The 15,267-nt window shown below is 36.5% G+C and overlaps 1 protein-coding gene across 1 annotated transcript; it reads left to right on the forward strand.

The window, feature by feature from the left end:
* Positions 1 to 2,818: 2,818 nt before the first annotated feature.
* Positions 2,819 to 3,697, forward strand: LOC124155050. Its single transcript, XM_046528794.1, has 2 exons — positions 2,819 to 3,071; positions 3,158 to 3,697. Exons 1-2 carry the CDS (start codon positions 2,894 to 2,896, stop codon positions 3,370 to 3,372), a joined length of 393 nt encoding a protein of 130 aa, XP_046384750.1. The 5' UTR covers positions 2,819 to 2,893; the 3' UTR covers positions 3,373 to 3,697.
* The last annotated feature ends 11,570 nt before the right edge of the window (positions 3,698 to 15,267 follow it).

Consider the following 15,267-nt stretch of genomic DNA (forward strand, 5'->3'; position numbering starts at 1 on the left):
TATAAATATTGTTTTTTGTTTGGAAAATAATTTTAAGGCGTTTCAACCCATAATAATCAACCCTTATTGGGGGTTAATGTAAAAAAATATTTACCCTAAAAATATAAATTATTTATCACATTGTATCTTTTTATTCACTTTCTTACTCCTTTTATTATGTATTCACGTTTTTCTCTCATGATTTTAATCACAGCACAGAAAAAATATTACAATAGGTTAAACAGAACAAACTTCGTCATGGTAACATAAACAAATAAGTGTATAATTATGTAGACATTACATGAAACACTATCAAACGGAGACGAAAATAAATTTGATTGGTATTTCAAACATAGATCCTTTATTTTTTATGATAGAAAGTTTATTTAAATTGTATTTTGTAGGGTTTTTACTGACTACGAGGTCATGTGAATAAAATTTTTTTCGAGTTTTTAGTTTTGAAAGGGGAGGTATTTAAGGGTTTAAATAAGGTGGAGCTCCCTTGGAAGTAGAGGTTTTAATTATCAATATCTCACCAAATATTTATTGTATAGAAAATTAAAACACACCAAAATATTTGAAAATAAAGAATCTACCATTTATTACTCAAGCATTTTTTTCATATCTCCAGTTTTTTGGAGTTATTTTGAAAAAAGAGCATTTTTAACGAGATTGTATTGAGATTTTCACTTTTTCCTCCAATTTTTTCAAAATTTAGAATTGTAAATTAAGCAAACTTCTAGGATCAATTAAAAATACTTAAATAAAGAAGATTTCTGAAGGGCATTGATCAGTTTTGACTAGTGTGGTAATAAAGAGTTGTTTTCACTGATTTTTTCGTAGAAAAAAGTAGGGACTGATCTCATTTTTAATCATAACTCGCTCAAATTTCATGATAAAAATTTTTTTTCTCATTTTAAGAAAGTTTTTCAAAAACACTTTTAAACAGATTGCATACGATTTCCTCGAAAAATACTTTTATCTCGCTATTTGGTATTGAATCTTTCACATTTAGCGTATGACAAACAATAGATAACCATCAACAAGTTGTAGCTCGGTCCGAATTGGTCGTAAAGGAAATATAAAATAAGATTTTTATTTAATTTTTTACAAGCTACAGTTTTGTAACTAACAATTTTCTAATAAAATTAATACTTTTCTAGTTATTTGCCTATAATCGATTAAAATCATTGATTTTTTCGTCAAAAAACTGTTACTTTCAATCGCAAATAACTCGAAAAATATTAGTTTTACGCAAAAAATGGAAAGAATATTTTATTCTTAGAATTTGTTTTTCTATCGATTTCTGTGGTCAAAATGTAATTAAAATTTTCCACCCCCGAGATGGGGTGGAAACCACCCCCAGGGTAAAAGCGCCCTTCGGCATGATATAGATTTTGATTCTTGGTATATTACCTACTTATTGTGAAAATTTCAAGAAAATCGATTCAGTTTGAAAAACTTGCCAGCCAAAATGCTTCATTTCCTGGACTACGGTGAGTTACCGCGCTGGTTGACGTCAACACTTCTACGTCACTATAGCGATCCGACAGCGCAACTCGCAAAAGCGTTTGTACAAATGGATATCTCTACATGATTTCCACAAAGAGACTATTTATATTTCGTGTGCAATCGGTTACGGGTAGATTCTAACTGTGAAAAAGTTATTCATTTACAAATTGATATTTTTGCGAAAGATTGAAATCGCCAGGCAATTTTGATTTCGAATCATACTGATCTCACAAATCAAGTATACACATTCTTTGAACTCTGCTTTATGATTTCAACCATCTTTTTCTGCGTCCTCCCCGGATATGAAGATGCTATAAATTCATTCCGAGCGAAAGGGTGAGAAGCTATTGCTCTGCGAGGACATTGCTGCATTTGATCACATCCCGTTTCTTTGCTCAGATTATTCAGTACTTGGAGCACTTCATCCGCCTCCATTCCATTTACGCTTACCCAGCTAGAACGAGTGTATTTCCGGCTATTTGTTTTGGAAGTATCGTAAAAAATTTACGCTATGAACCTCTCCGTTTTAAACGGGCGAGATTTAAATAATTCTTGATTTAAACGGAAGCAGTGGCGTGGCGAGGGGGGAGGAGTGCGGGGGGTCCGGACGTCTCCGAAAATCACAATTACTTTAGATCATAAAGGAAAACAAAATATTAAAAATTCATGAATTCACAAAATATTTCCTTGGAAAATGAAGTTTTTTCGATTATGAAAGGTATTAAAATTAGATTAACACTAGAACCGCGGAGGGGGTCAAATTGACCCCTTACGATTTTCAACATGTACATTTCACACTTAATTTTTTTTTCACAAACCTGACATTTTCTGACTTTTAATGAATTGTAGAAAGGCGTATTCGTGCGAAATTCCGACGCTCTAGGACTATTTTTGTGAACACTAGACAACAATATACCTAGAACCGCGGTAGGGGTCATTTTGACCCCTGCTCTGTTGTCGTTCCCGAACTTTATATTTTCGAAGCAGAAATTCACCGCAAGCGTTATTTTCGAAGGTCGAATGTATGGGAATGGCATGGATTACCTCTGTCGTTTCTTATTAGGCCGCAGATAAAGGCAACCTGCCCAGCGGACGCCTGAAAGAATGTGAGAGTCGAGCCGCGTAGAAATGGATCTACGCGAAAATTTCCGGGCACCCCCCTTTCCTCGGCTACCCCCACTCAAGGCTCCTTCCTTCTCCTACCGTGCCTCCCCTACCAGTGTGGCGTCATTGTAGTTGCCAGCTCAATTACATGAATTACAATGTAATACTTCGCAATTCACCCGAATTCATCAGTTTGCGCGGTAGTTCGTCTCGCCTGTTCGATTGTTGCGCTGCATCGCTCAGCGCTGAACGAAGGGCAATACCGTTTCAAGGGTGATACTCCATTCAACGCCCAGCGATGCGTCGGTCAAAGGGATACACCGCAGACCAGGTCGTTCGTATTCTCGAGCAACTTCAGGATGTGCCTGAGGATTGCTCTGAGGCGGAGGATGATCCTGTTGTAGTGTATGACGGCGGCGTTGACGCCGAGGAAGACAGTGAAGAGTCCTTGACTGAAGATTCAAGCGAAGACACTGGTAAGTTTCCTAATTTTTATTTTACTCGCATTCTTTGATAACTGTTACAAATCTATTTCATAAAGCATTTATTTTGTTTGGTACAGGTAATGAAGGTGAGGAGTACGTTCCCTATCAGCCGCCAACCACCCGCACACTACGACGTGTACGTGGTCCCCAAATACAGCCTCCCATGGACCAAGTCGCGTCCACAGTTCCTGCTCGAGGGATGGGGTCGCCCTGGAACTGCCCAGGGCCTCTGCCGTGGTGCTCGGGGCCATCGAGGACGTGGGGGTGGCGATGCTGTAGTCGCACCTGCTGAAGACGACGAGCCGCTTGAGTCTGCTGCTGCCGCTCTCGTGGCCAGGTACGAGGACGAGGTGGTTCTCGCCGGGGGCGAGCTAGTCTTCAATCTTCTTCTTCACTGAGGGTGATGTTCGCTCAGCATGGGATTTGGTGATAACTGCAACTATGCTAAAGCACATGAAGATGTGCACGGAAAATCGGGCTCGTGAAGAAAGTGGGGAGGACTGGTCGGTATCTATGGATGAACTGGAAGCTTTCATTGCAGTTTTGTATGCACGTACGGAGCAAGGAACTTGGAGCTTGACTTGACATTCTTCATTACTGTATGCTTCTCTGCACCAATAAAAGTGTTTCTTTTTTCTTAAATAAATTTACATTTTTCCCCCATCCTCAGCCGAACATATAGTAAAAATGTGAAAAACGCATTATTTGTGCAAGGCAAGTAGCCTATCTAGCGCTTATACCGCCCACATATCATTCAAATTTCATTGTAAATCTCAGATAATTCATTTCACATAGTGCAGTATCCAAAAGAAACCCAAAATACTAAAAATATGGCAAGAAAAGGCGAGGGGTCAAAATGACCCCCTCCGCGGTTCTAGGTATACGAAAAAGTCCGCGGTTCTAGTGTTAAACCCTCTACTTAATGCCCTGATTTTCACAAATTTTTCCCCCTGATTTGGGACCCCCTCAAGCGAAATTCCTGGCTATCCCACTGAACGGAAGACCAATTTATTCTTCATTTTTCCCTCTATATTATTAGCAATCTCAGAGTATGGTAATCATCGTTATTTTACCAGCAAGTAAACAGAATTTGATGTTAACATGTTCAAACAAGTATTACTTTAAAAGCATTTTAAATGATATTAGAAGGATGGGTGAAATTTACGAAAAACAAGCTAGTTGAAATTTTCCTTTTTATAATGTGTTAGAGTAAATATATTTTTCCTGAAGAAATGTTTGAACCATTAGTAAAATTATTTTATATGCTGTACAATATTAAAGCAGTAAACTGCTAAAAGAATTTAAGAGTGGGAATATCGAATTCGTTTCGACGAGTCATCACAAAAACTCTAAACTGTCTACTCAAGATGAGAAGGTGCTTTTAATTTTGAAACATCTTTTTCAATTGAACGTGAGATCCCATTGGTCTAAAAATACTTCATTTTTTATTATATTTTTCCATACGTCAGAAAAATAGAGTAAATGCATTGATTCATGCATCATGATTGAATGAAAAAGACATTGGTGTACTAAGTGTGCAAATCACGATTCTCCCAGTCAGCGTGTATTCTATTCCAGCTATATTCCAGGTAGTTCAGAACGCTCTTACTGAAAATAATCGTTAAAATATACCAACTTAATTGCAATATCCGTAAATGTATCACGAGCGGATTTACAACTATGTTCTGTAGCTCAAGAGTACCGTTCAAATGGCGATTTCGTCGGGTGCGCGGATTGAAAAAGAACTACTTTTTACATCTTTATCAATTACTACACTACTAATAAGCATAATATCATGAAACGTAAAATGACCATTGTAATAGGCGTTTGCTATAACATATGTGAAGTAACTTTTGATATATTGATCGTTTTTGTTGCTATAAAGCCGTAACGCGATGCATTCGAGAATTACCCAGAAATAAGTGTTAAAATTCCGTTTCTGGGTGCATAATGGAATAGTTATCAGCGTAATAATAGTTTTCATACCATAAATGAAAGAGCTTTAGCGTTATGTACTGGGTTTTTTAAATCTAATTAACGATTAGAGTTACTCGTCATCAAACTCGGGTGAAAAAATATTGCAGCGGAAGGAGGGTCGAAGTTTTACGATTGGTTTATAGCCAGTTGCTCGCTTGCGATGACTCCAATACTCTCTCCCACCATTCTGCATCTTGACACCACTGATTTTTTCACCTCCTACATCCCTCGCACATTCAAAGACCTCAGCTGTCGACGAGATCTTTTGTTCTACGCGGAAGAGCCTAGAAAGTTGTTTTCGAAGTCTAGTAACCTTCTTGGAGGCACGCATCGTGACCCTGGAAGAGTGGTCCACCTTGAGGTAGATAAGGGACCATTTATTCCCGCTGTATGGTCTATTCCACTTCTTCAAAGCGTGATTGGGCGGAATATGTAGACGTGAAGTGATTGTGAGCTTCTTTTGTTAGTATTAAAGTATTTCCGGATGACCTTGAGCAATCAAGTAAGGCAGTGGTGGGTTAAGAGGAGGGTGCGGTCATTTCCCTCATAATTTTTTTGGTGGAATTGAATAGATTCCTAGTATTTTTAGATGGCTCTCTAATGTATGTTTTTATTCACCGACTTAACAAGCAATGTTCATAATAATTGATGAATACATAAATGTCACTTATGTACGTATATCAGTACTCATACGTATTGTCGAAATTGGGAAACTGCATGCCCGGAAATGGACTTTGACGCTATACTTACTCTTAAAAATTAGATGAAAGTTAATAAAAAATATCAATTTCGTAAGAAAAAATACCATGAAGAGTGAAAATCCCACACCTTATAAAATTCAATAATTTATTATGCTTCTTTTTCCAATTTTGAGTTTTTTTTTCCTGAAACTTCGATGAATTTTTTAAAAACTAAAATATCCTTTTCGAATAACCATTTCAAAAAATCATCAAATCTCTTTTGTCTTCTGATACATATATTTTATTTATTTTTTATATAACCTCTTTACGCTGTGTTGTAAATAAAGCAACTAACGAAAATTAAGAATTGTACAATCGTAAAAAAAACTTTGGTTCAAGCAATCCGAGTCTTTTTTATTACACTTTTCATATTCGCTTCACGATAGACGCGAGCGTTGTGGGGGCCCCATGAGTCAGGGGCCCTTGGCGATTGTAGACCAGCCGACTTGGCCAGACCGCTCCTGCTTATATCAGTGCTAACAATAAGTAACAACTTCAGGTAATGGATTGAATGAAATTTACGGACAAAGCAATTGATATATTTTAACGATTATTTCGGGTTAAAACGCTCTGAACTACCAGGAACGTATTTGGATTAGATATGCATGATGTTTGGGAGAATCGTGATATTCTCACAGATAACACTAATTTTTTTTCATCTAATAATAAACTTTATTTTTTGAGGAATGCTACAAATATCTATGTACTATAAAAAATTGGATGTCTGTTTGTCTGTCCGCTATACATTTCTATACGGCTGCACGGATTGCAACCAAAGTTATAGTACAGAGGTGCATCTCATGTTCTGGGACCCCGTAGTGCTACTTTCGGTTGCATCTTAAGCGTCCTTTGGGTCGTTTTCTCATCACAGTTTGTTAAATCACGTCACACAACCTCTGCCGTGGGATATCCTACCGGTTTGGCAAACCTCTTGACAGTTCGAAGAGAAAACATGATGCCTATTAATCCTCTCGGTACAAATCTTTTTGCCGTGGCGTGCGTTCACAATACGTTTTCGGTCGATGCATGTACAAAAACACATAACGATGAATGTGGTGGAGTGAGGCATAAGTTGCTCCCGAGCACGGTATACGGTAATCGTTTTTTTCCATTGTTTGCTGTTTAGCGTCTTCTGCTCATCGTCTTACATCAATAGGTTGGTTTCCTATTATTTTTTATTGCATAAATCGAAAGATTATTACTCCTGGAGTACGTATTTCACGCTTTTAGATTTTTAAATTACGATATCTATTTTTCGCGATTAAATGAAAAGTGAAAATTTTCAAGCGCGCGAAAACACGACGGCTATGTATTTGTGCTGGGGAAAACCCCGTGTGACGTCGTTCTGGTTCCCGCTGCCGCAAGTAAGGCGACCTTGGGGCGAGGCTTTGAGCGCTGTTACGACGCAGGATGCTAGCAGGTAGCAGAGTACCCTGCTAGCTGGTAGCGCTTGGCTTGAATAAGGATTATTAATACCTTATAAAACGAAGGAAACTTTCCGACCTTAGGCAGTTTTAATAGGTGATTATTAAGACGTTTCCCTGAGCTCTGTACCTCATGCATGCATTGGCAATCTCAGACGATGTAAAACTCCTATCTGCTCGTGTAGAAAATAGGTCCCTGTGACGTCACGTGGAGTGGCATCGTATGGGCGTCAATCTGGCCTTTTTCAAATGAGGATAAAATTGACCATTGCCATTCGTCTAAACTGGTATTTCTAAAACCAAATAATTAGTATATTTTGAATACACTAGTGGTGGGTAACGAATCGCAATCAATGCGTTTCGTTTTCTTTGATGAAGGAAACTGCCCTATTTTGAGTCAATAGACATTAGGGGGACCAGCCGTTTAGAGTGTTTGTAATGACTCATGAAATCGAATTTGATTTACCTACTCGTAAAATCTTTCAGCAGTTAATTTATTTAATTTTGAATTACATGAATATAATTCATATATGATTCAACATATTCTTCAGAAAAACTACCATCGTAAAATATAGTATCATTTGCACTTTGTTAAAGGGAAAATTTCGAGTTGATTTATTTTAAAATTTCACTCGTATTTTTAATATTAGTAAAATGCTTTTAAATAATGTTTTTCTGAATATATTAACATTAAATTAGCTATTCATTATGTTTATTTCCTATGGTAGAAAACGATACTTAGTATATACTGATTCAGCAATGATTTTGAGGGTTTTCCATAATATAAACTTAAATTAGTTTATTTTAAATGCTACATTCAAAGTGTAAATAATGGGTAATGGATAATCAATAGTTTGATGCCTCACTTATTGACATTTTTCCATTTTAAACAAATAACTTTATAAATCTTACTTAAATGGCTCAGTATAATTTAAATAGTATTCAAGTGTAATGAAAAAAAGGCAACAGCAGTACTAAAAACTTCAACTGGATGTACGAGGTAGGACACCTTTTACCATTACTTATTATAATATCTGTGGAAAAATTTGCGGAAGTGGATGATTTTCGGTAGAAATCATTGTCCTCTATTAGAAAATTCAAACGAAATTTTTTCTTTGTCAAAGTGCGAGCAACCGTTGCACTAAAAAAATTCAAGTAGCTTCTAAATATTGTTCTAACCAGGGACGCAGCTAGGAATTAAGGCTAGGGGGGGTTTTAAGCGGAACAAATTCTGGTGGGTCGGAGGGTTGAGTGGAAACTTCTTACGCTGAGTGGAAATGAATTTTACATAAAATATGTTTTGAATATAAGTGAGTATGTAATAATTTTTTAGTAAATTATTTTTAAATTGAGATTCCTAAATCATTATAAATCAAAATGCATACAGAAAATCAGCATCCCTTTTTTATGCATATTTATCATAAAAAAGAAATATTTTTGTTTTTTGCAAATATATTGGAAGCTTTTTTTGGGTTTGCAAATAGCTGTTATTTAATTGAGAAATTTTCTAACCTTCAGATTCCTTATTAGTCGACGCCTGAAGGATGAGATTCCTCTAGAAAATCACAATGAGAAGCTTTAGAAATCATTATCATTTAAGATCATTTTCATCTGCCACCGATACCGTATGATCGTCTTGTCTTGTTCCTACCTGACTTTAGATCTCCTATGTACGAGGAGAGACCTTCTTAGGCAGCAATTGAGGTTACCGGAATGTAATACTCCTTGTATTTAACTTTCACCTTGGAGAAACAAGCCAAAAATCTCGCAGATTTTGGCCTAGAACACGTCAGTAATGCTTTAAAAAAGGTTTTTTCGAAGCCGGCAATTAGTGCCGTATGTTATGTCAGGAGGAATCCTCGTAATTGATATCATTGGACTTTGTTTACCTTTTCCCTCGCTTTCTATAGCTTTCGTGGTAGTAGACTATGTCCATCGAATGGCTCGTCATATTACACCTCCCCCCACCCCACTTATCCTTTTACCGCTGAATACCACGCCAGCTAATGGAAAAAGAGCATCTGGAAGATGTTTTAGAAGTCGTCTGCCAACAACTACATCTCGCAAAGTCAAGTAGGGCATTCTACAAGGATACCTCCTCAAATGTTATTCTCGCCATGGGGATGCAAGCCACAAATCTCATCATTTTCTCACAAATCTCATCATCATATCATATTTATGAGGAAATAGTACAGTCTTTTATTAGAATAGCATAAATTAGCAAACAAATCAGTGCAGTATAAAATATTTCTTGAATGAAGTTCTTCTGTATAAAAAGGAATAGAAAGAAAAATTAAACTAACTAGTTAACTTCATTTTTGTTTCAGACATGGGACACAAATGATGGGACTTCATGACTTTCAAACACCATGACCTATGAATGAAATGGCTATAAGGGAGTGTTACACTGTCAAACATAATTTTTTTGGGAATATCAACAAAAAATAAGTTATGAAAGATAAAAAAATGATTGTGTATATAATTTCACAATTCAAAACTTTCATAAGAGAGAGGACATAGAATTACAGCTCATTAATTTCTAACAAGACAAATTCCCTGAAACAATTGCAAAGAGTACATATTTCAATACTAGGTCAAAATTAAAGAAAGATTCACATGCCATCAGCAGTATGCAGAAAAATATATGGAGTTAATTTCACTATTAGATCACAATACATACGGGATAGAGAAATTAAAAAATAAAAGAATTCAAAGGAAGCTATTTGGGGTTCTAGCCGGGTGGTCTCTCTCCATTTTGCCGATGTTTCGGAACTCGAGTCTTGTTCCATCCTCAGGGCTGATGAAAGAATGAATTTCAATTTTATTTAATTAATTAAAAGAATTCATTTGAAACATTGAAACCATCTCAGGTTTTCCACCAGTTACCGTAGATTTGCATTTAATAAGATATCCATTTTACCATCATCCAAGCCAGTCCCCTATTCCAAGCATTTGTTTCTTTAGTTAGGAAGATGACCTAGCAATCCCCACTGGCGATGAACCTATGCTTCCCTCTCCCCTTCCCCTCTTTATCAATCATCCTTCCCCGAGTCATCAGGGGTGTTTGCATGTGGGTCTCAAGGCTTGCAGTGTACTGGAGAAGCTATAGGGGGGATTTGATACAATCAAACTTGAGGGAATGGGGTTAATAAAGTTATAGGGATCAAATAAATTAGTAAATACAGTGTAACTTGGTTAGAACGGCATCGGCTGTAACGTCAACTCGGGTTTAACGTCACATTTTATACAGACCAGCCAAAATTGAAAATTTTATGTTGTACGAAAACCCGTTTGTATCGTCAACAAATATTGCGACGCTCGGGTATAGCGTCAAAAATTTTGCAGTTCTTAGGTTGCAAAAGTGGTAGTGTGATTGTATTATGTCCCAAAGTTCATAGAAACCATGTGTAGAAACATCAAAAGCAAAAACAGGTCACAAGCGGGACGTTGAGCTGGTGACGGGATGCAACTCTTTTGTTTAAAGAAGATCACAAATTTTTTTCGACAGTAAAGCAAGATTTTTATTAGGCTATAAAATATTTAATTGTGAATATCATCTTTTAATTGACGTTTTTTATAATACATATTCCAATGTACAAGTTGATTTCAATAAACAGTGTTGTATATAGCAGAACATTTGCGTTTTTACTTAGTCCTTTCACTCAGATTAAAGGCTGCTTTTTTTATAACGTCACTCGGATATAACGTTAAAAATCTTCTGGTCCCTTTGATGACGTTATAACCAAGTTCCACTGTACATCACCTGTATCGGATTAATACTGGCACCCGCTGTTGATATCTTTACTGAGAAGAATGCACAAAGAAAAGAGACATGTGTACCATAGGAAGATACATAATTCTGTTATCTTGAAAAATCAACTATCATCCTCTGACACCACCCTAAATCCAACCACAGTAACCTCTAGATCTAATTTCTCCTAGTCCTTGCTCACTTTCTTTCCTGCAAATATATGAAGCAGCATGGGTGACAGCTAACATTCTTAATATGTACATAATTATTTAAAGGGTACATAATTGTTGACGTGACACTATGAACACTGTATGAACTCAACTGGATGTGTTGAACACCACTAGTCCCCTTGGGCCTTTTGTTACAAGCAGTCTAGGACCATTACTAAGTTTCTATTCTCTTATCCCCTCTCCTAATTGAAGTAAATAACTTAATGAGGTTGAATCATGACTGAACATATGAATGCATCTAATTTTTTGCTAAATAAGCTAAAGGTAATTACAGTGGAACTTGGTTAGTACGTTCCTCCTTAGTACGTTTTCCTCCTTAGTACGGCGATTTCCCTCGGTCCCGGTACCATCCGAACAAAATACAGGTAAAAGAATTTGGTTAGTACGTTTGAAAAAATTGCGCTTTCCTGGTTAGTACGCTCAATTGCTTGCCGTGACGCAACCCGCAATTCGTTCTCTAGTGTCTTCTTAAGGGTCGCAAACGTCTGAATTCATGATTTAATTTATTATTATTAGCCATTTACATTCTTCCATTCATTCCACATCTCTTTCTTCTACCGTAATTTATCCAAATGCATTTCTGAATTCTTGTGACGTGCTGAATAATAAAATGCGGCCATTTTTCGGGAATTTCTGACTATGAAAAACTACAGCCAATAAGAAGCCCCAATTTTCCCCACCCCGACCTCCTCACCTTCTGTTGCCTTTGGAGCGCTTGGGAGTGCCCACTGCTGCGCGTAAAGTTCGTGAGTGGGCAATTGTTGCTATTGCACGAGTTATCATGATGAAGAAATGAGTCTTAACGGTATTAGACAATTCCCACATTATCTAAAGCAGTACTGCTCCATAAACTCGACGTCGTGCGTATTTACTTGACTACTGTTGCGGGAGCAGACGATCCTCTGAATCTCCACGCGAAGCTTAGCTTAAAAATACTTGATCTCGGAACGAAAGCAGACGACATTAGACAAATTTTGAAAGTAAATTTCAACTGTTTAATATAAAATTTTCTTGTAATTACGTCGTAATCTAATAATCTTGCGTGTCATCAGTCGCTATATCGATCGATTTTACAATCGAAATGGTATCATTCCCGAAGCGAATGTCTACGGCTATTGCCGTAATTTGAAAGTCAATATAATTTTGCCCAATTTTTATCATGTTTAAAAAACCAGTCGACTTACTCCGGGTCGTTGTTATATTCTCCGAGTACGCTGTGAGAAAGAAAAATGACTTGTCTGAGCTTCACTCGTCCTCGTTCCGTAAATATATATAGGATAAATCACGGGAGATAGACGCCGTAATCATGAAATCGTCTCCGGGATGTCCATGAAAAATTGCTATTTTTATTCACGTGGTATTGTTTTTCATGGTAGCGCTCATTTCCTTGATTTTAAATGTGAAAAGAGTTCAGGAAGGCGATCCTATGAGAACTACCGATAGTAATTGTAATTATGACGACTTTTTCACTGATTGCAATAACCCCGACTGCTATTATTTACTTTCCTCGTTAGTACGTTTTCCTGGTTAGTACGTTCATTTTTCGTGGTCCCTTCAGAAACGTACTAACCAAGTTCCACTGTACTTTGTGCTTTTCCTACAGCTTAATATATTATTAATTTTTTTTATATGCATAAGCAAGAAGTTGCACTAACAAGAATCTTTTGAAAAAAAAACAAATAAAGGAAATGTGTATCACAATAAAGAAAATCTAGGAATTCCATATTACATATATCGAACTTACAGTGACCTAGTGGAGAATATGAGTGGCTGTGGAATGGGACATCATCCCATGAAACATCACTCACCATTATTTTTTATCAGATTGTTCACTCTCTTTTTATTTCTTTGCGGGTTTCTAAACATCGAAAATTAACTACAAATGGATAATATATTTCTTCTTACTGGCAACAGTAACATTGGGGCAAGTTCACAGTAAATTCACACGAAATAATCATAAAATCCAATTTGAATCTAAACAGAATGATTAATTTGCAGTAAAAAAGCAACTTCTCTCTTCAAGTCCATACATAGGGTGTTTCAGGAGGAATCTAGAATACTTCATGGCGTAGGAGAGAAAATATTAAGTATTTTTTATCCATAAACATGGGCTCACAACTCCTTGCTTACTGAGCTGTGGGAATGCATACATTTTGTTGGATGCACTTTGCAGTTACCATAATAATGCTGCATAATGTGCAATGATGCAGTGCTGTGCAGTAGGTAATAATACAGTGCACTGATGGAAGAGATCTGAAACTTGTGCATATTGTGCTTGAGATATGCGTTACTCCTTATGCTACCCACAAGGAAAATGGTAGCTTATTTCTACAATGAACTCCGAATAATAGTTAACATTATTTAATTGCAAATAATAATAAAAAATATACAAACAAGCATTTATGTAATTGCAAGCATTCTGAAATTCTTGAATGATAAAGAGACTTAAATAGCTACTATTTAACACCTATACGCCATTTATGTTTCATAAGGGTAGAGGTGATTTGTAATTCATCTATACACAATTATTGACATGTTGGTTGTGATCAATCAGAATAAAAATTTATAAACCACTGCAACAAGATAAACAACTCACACGATGGAATCACTTCGGATTGAATTTATGATTCTGTTAAACTCATTTACACGATTTCCAGGCATCAACATTTTTATTACTAGTTTTACAAGTTATATGCTAGTTTTGTTTTTTGTAACTACTGTGTAACTTATTAAATAAGTTTCATATGATTACCTCCATAAGAAAGCATATTTATTTTCTTACTTATTTTTCTCAATGGAAAAATAACTGTAAAAAAAAAGAGCAATTCCAAATACCTACTAACTTCAATAATTTTTTATAGTCAATCATCAAGAATTGTTTATACAGCAAATCCAATGTTATCCGCCATATATTACATACTTGAATAGGCATCCAAATAATTCATTGGTGAAAAATATATTTAGCATCACATTACTCGTACAGTATTGGTAAACTGTAGACAGGAATGGTAATTGCTGCAATAATATTGAATCAATTGATTGCTCAAGTCCTCAATTCCAGGAGATCTTTCAAGAATGCATTGGGGAAAAAGATGAGTCTATCACTTTCCAGCCGTAAACTTATGAAATTCATCATGTCAGATAACATTAAGCCCAAAGTGGGATGAAGGGGATGTCACCCAGAGACAGGAAGTTATACATGCCCTCTCCAACCAAATATGGGCCAACTCACGACTTCTCACTTCAATACTGCGGAAAAATGCTGAAAGAACTTAAAGGGTGGATAAAGAAAACCATTTGTCCAAGGATTGGTTGTGGGAGTCAATGTGTTTGAGCACAGATTCAAGAAAGTGTGGGATTTTTGTAGTCTACTGTCATTCACACATATGGCAAGGGGTGTGTTACACTCACCTGTGTAAAAAGCAGGACAGAAATTGTATAATAGGCGGTAGACTACATTGGAAGAAATGCAAGAAGGTATTGAAGAGGAACTGTTGAGGACTGGGGAAGGGGCAATAAGCGTGGATGATAATTCAGAGAATTTCATAACTATTGTATGAAAAAATTGCCAAGATGGTCACTTCCATGGGACACAATTTGCCTTTTAGGGGATATTGTTCTCCCCAACAATCAGTACAGGATCCTTTCCCTAGATTTGCAAACAAAACAACTGAGAGGAAACTATTATGCAATTCTGTACTCACCTGACCGATGCAGTAACAAGCTCCAGTCCACACAAACCTTGGAATTCTACCAACAGTAATAATAGCTCCTGGTTGGGTAGTACTCATGGCTGTTAGTCTTCATGCCACTGGCAAATCATACACCCAAAGTTGCCAAATAGTTAGAATGCTTTAATAATCAAAATCATGTTAGTTAACGGTCACTATTCCGATATTTCATTAGGTTACCTTTAATTACAAGCAGGGAAAACAAACTAATTTAGGTTCCTAACAAGTACTCACCCCACAAGCATATAAGGCTTATGGATCAAAAAACATAACTAGATTATAAGATACTCATGTGAAAAACCTACTCATTTGTGCTTGTAATATACTTTGTTTC

The sequence above is a fragment of the Ischnura elegans genome, chromosome 3, assembly GCF_921293095.1.
Source record: "Ischnura elegans chromosome 3, ioIscEleg1.1, whole genome shotgun sequence".
NCBI classification, from domain to species: Eukaryota; Metazoa; Arthropoda; class Insecta; order Odonata; family Coenagrionidae; genus Ischnura; species Ischnura elegans.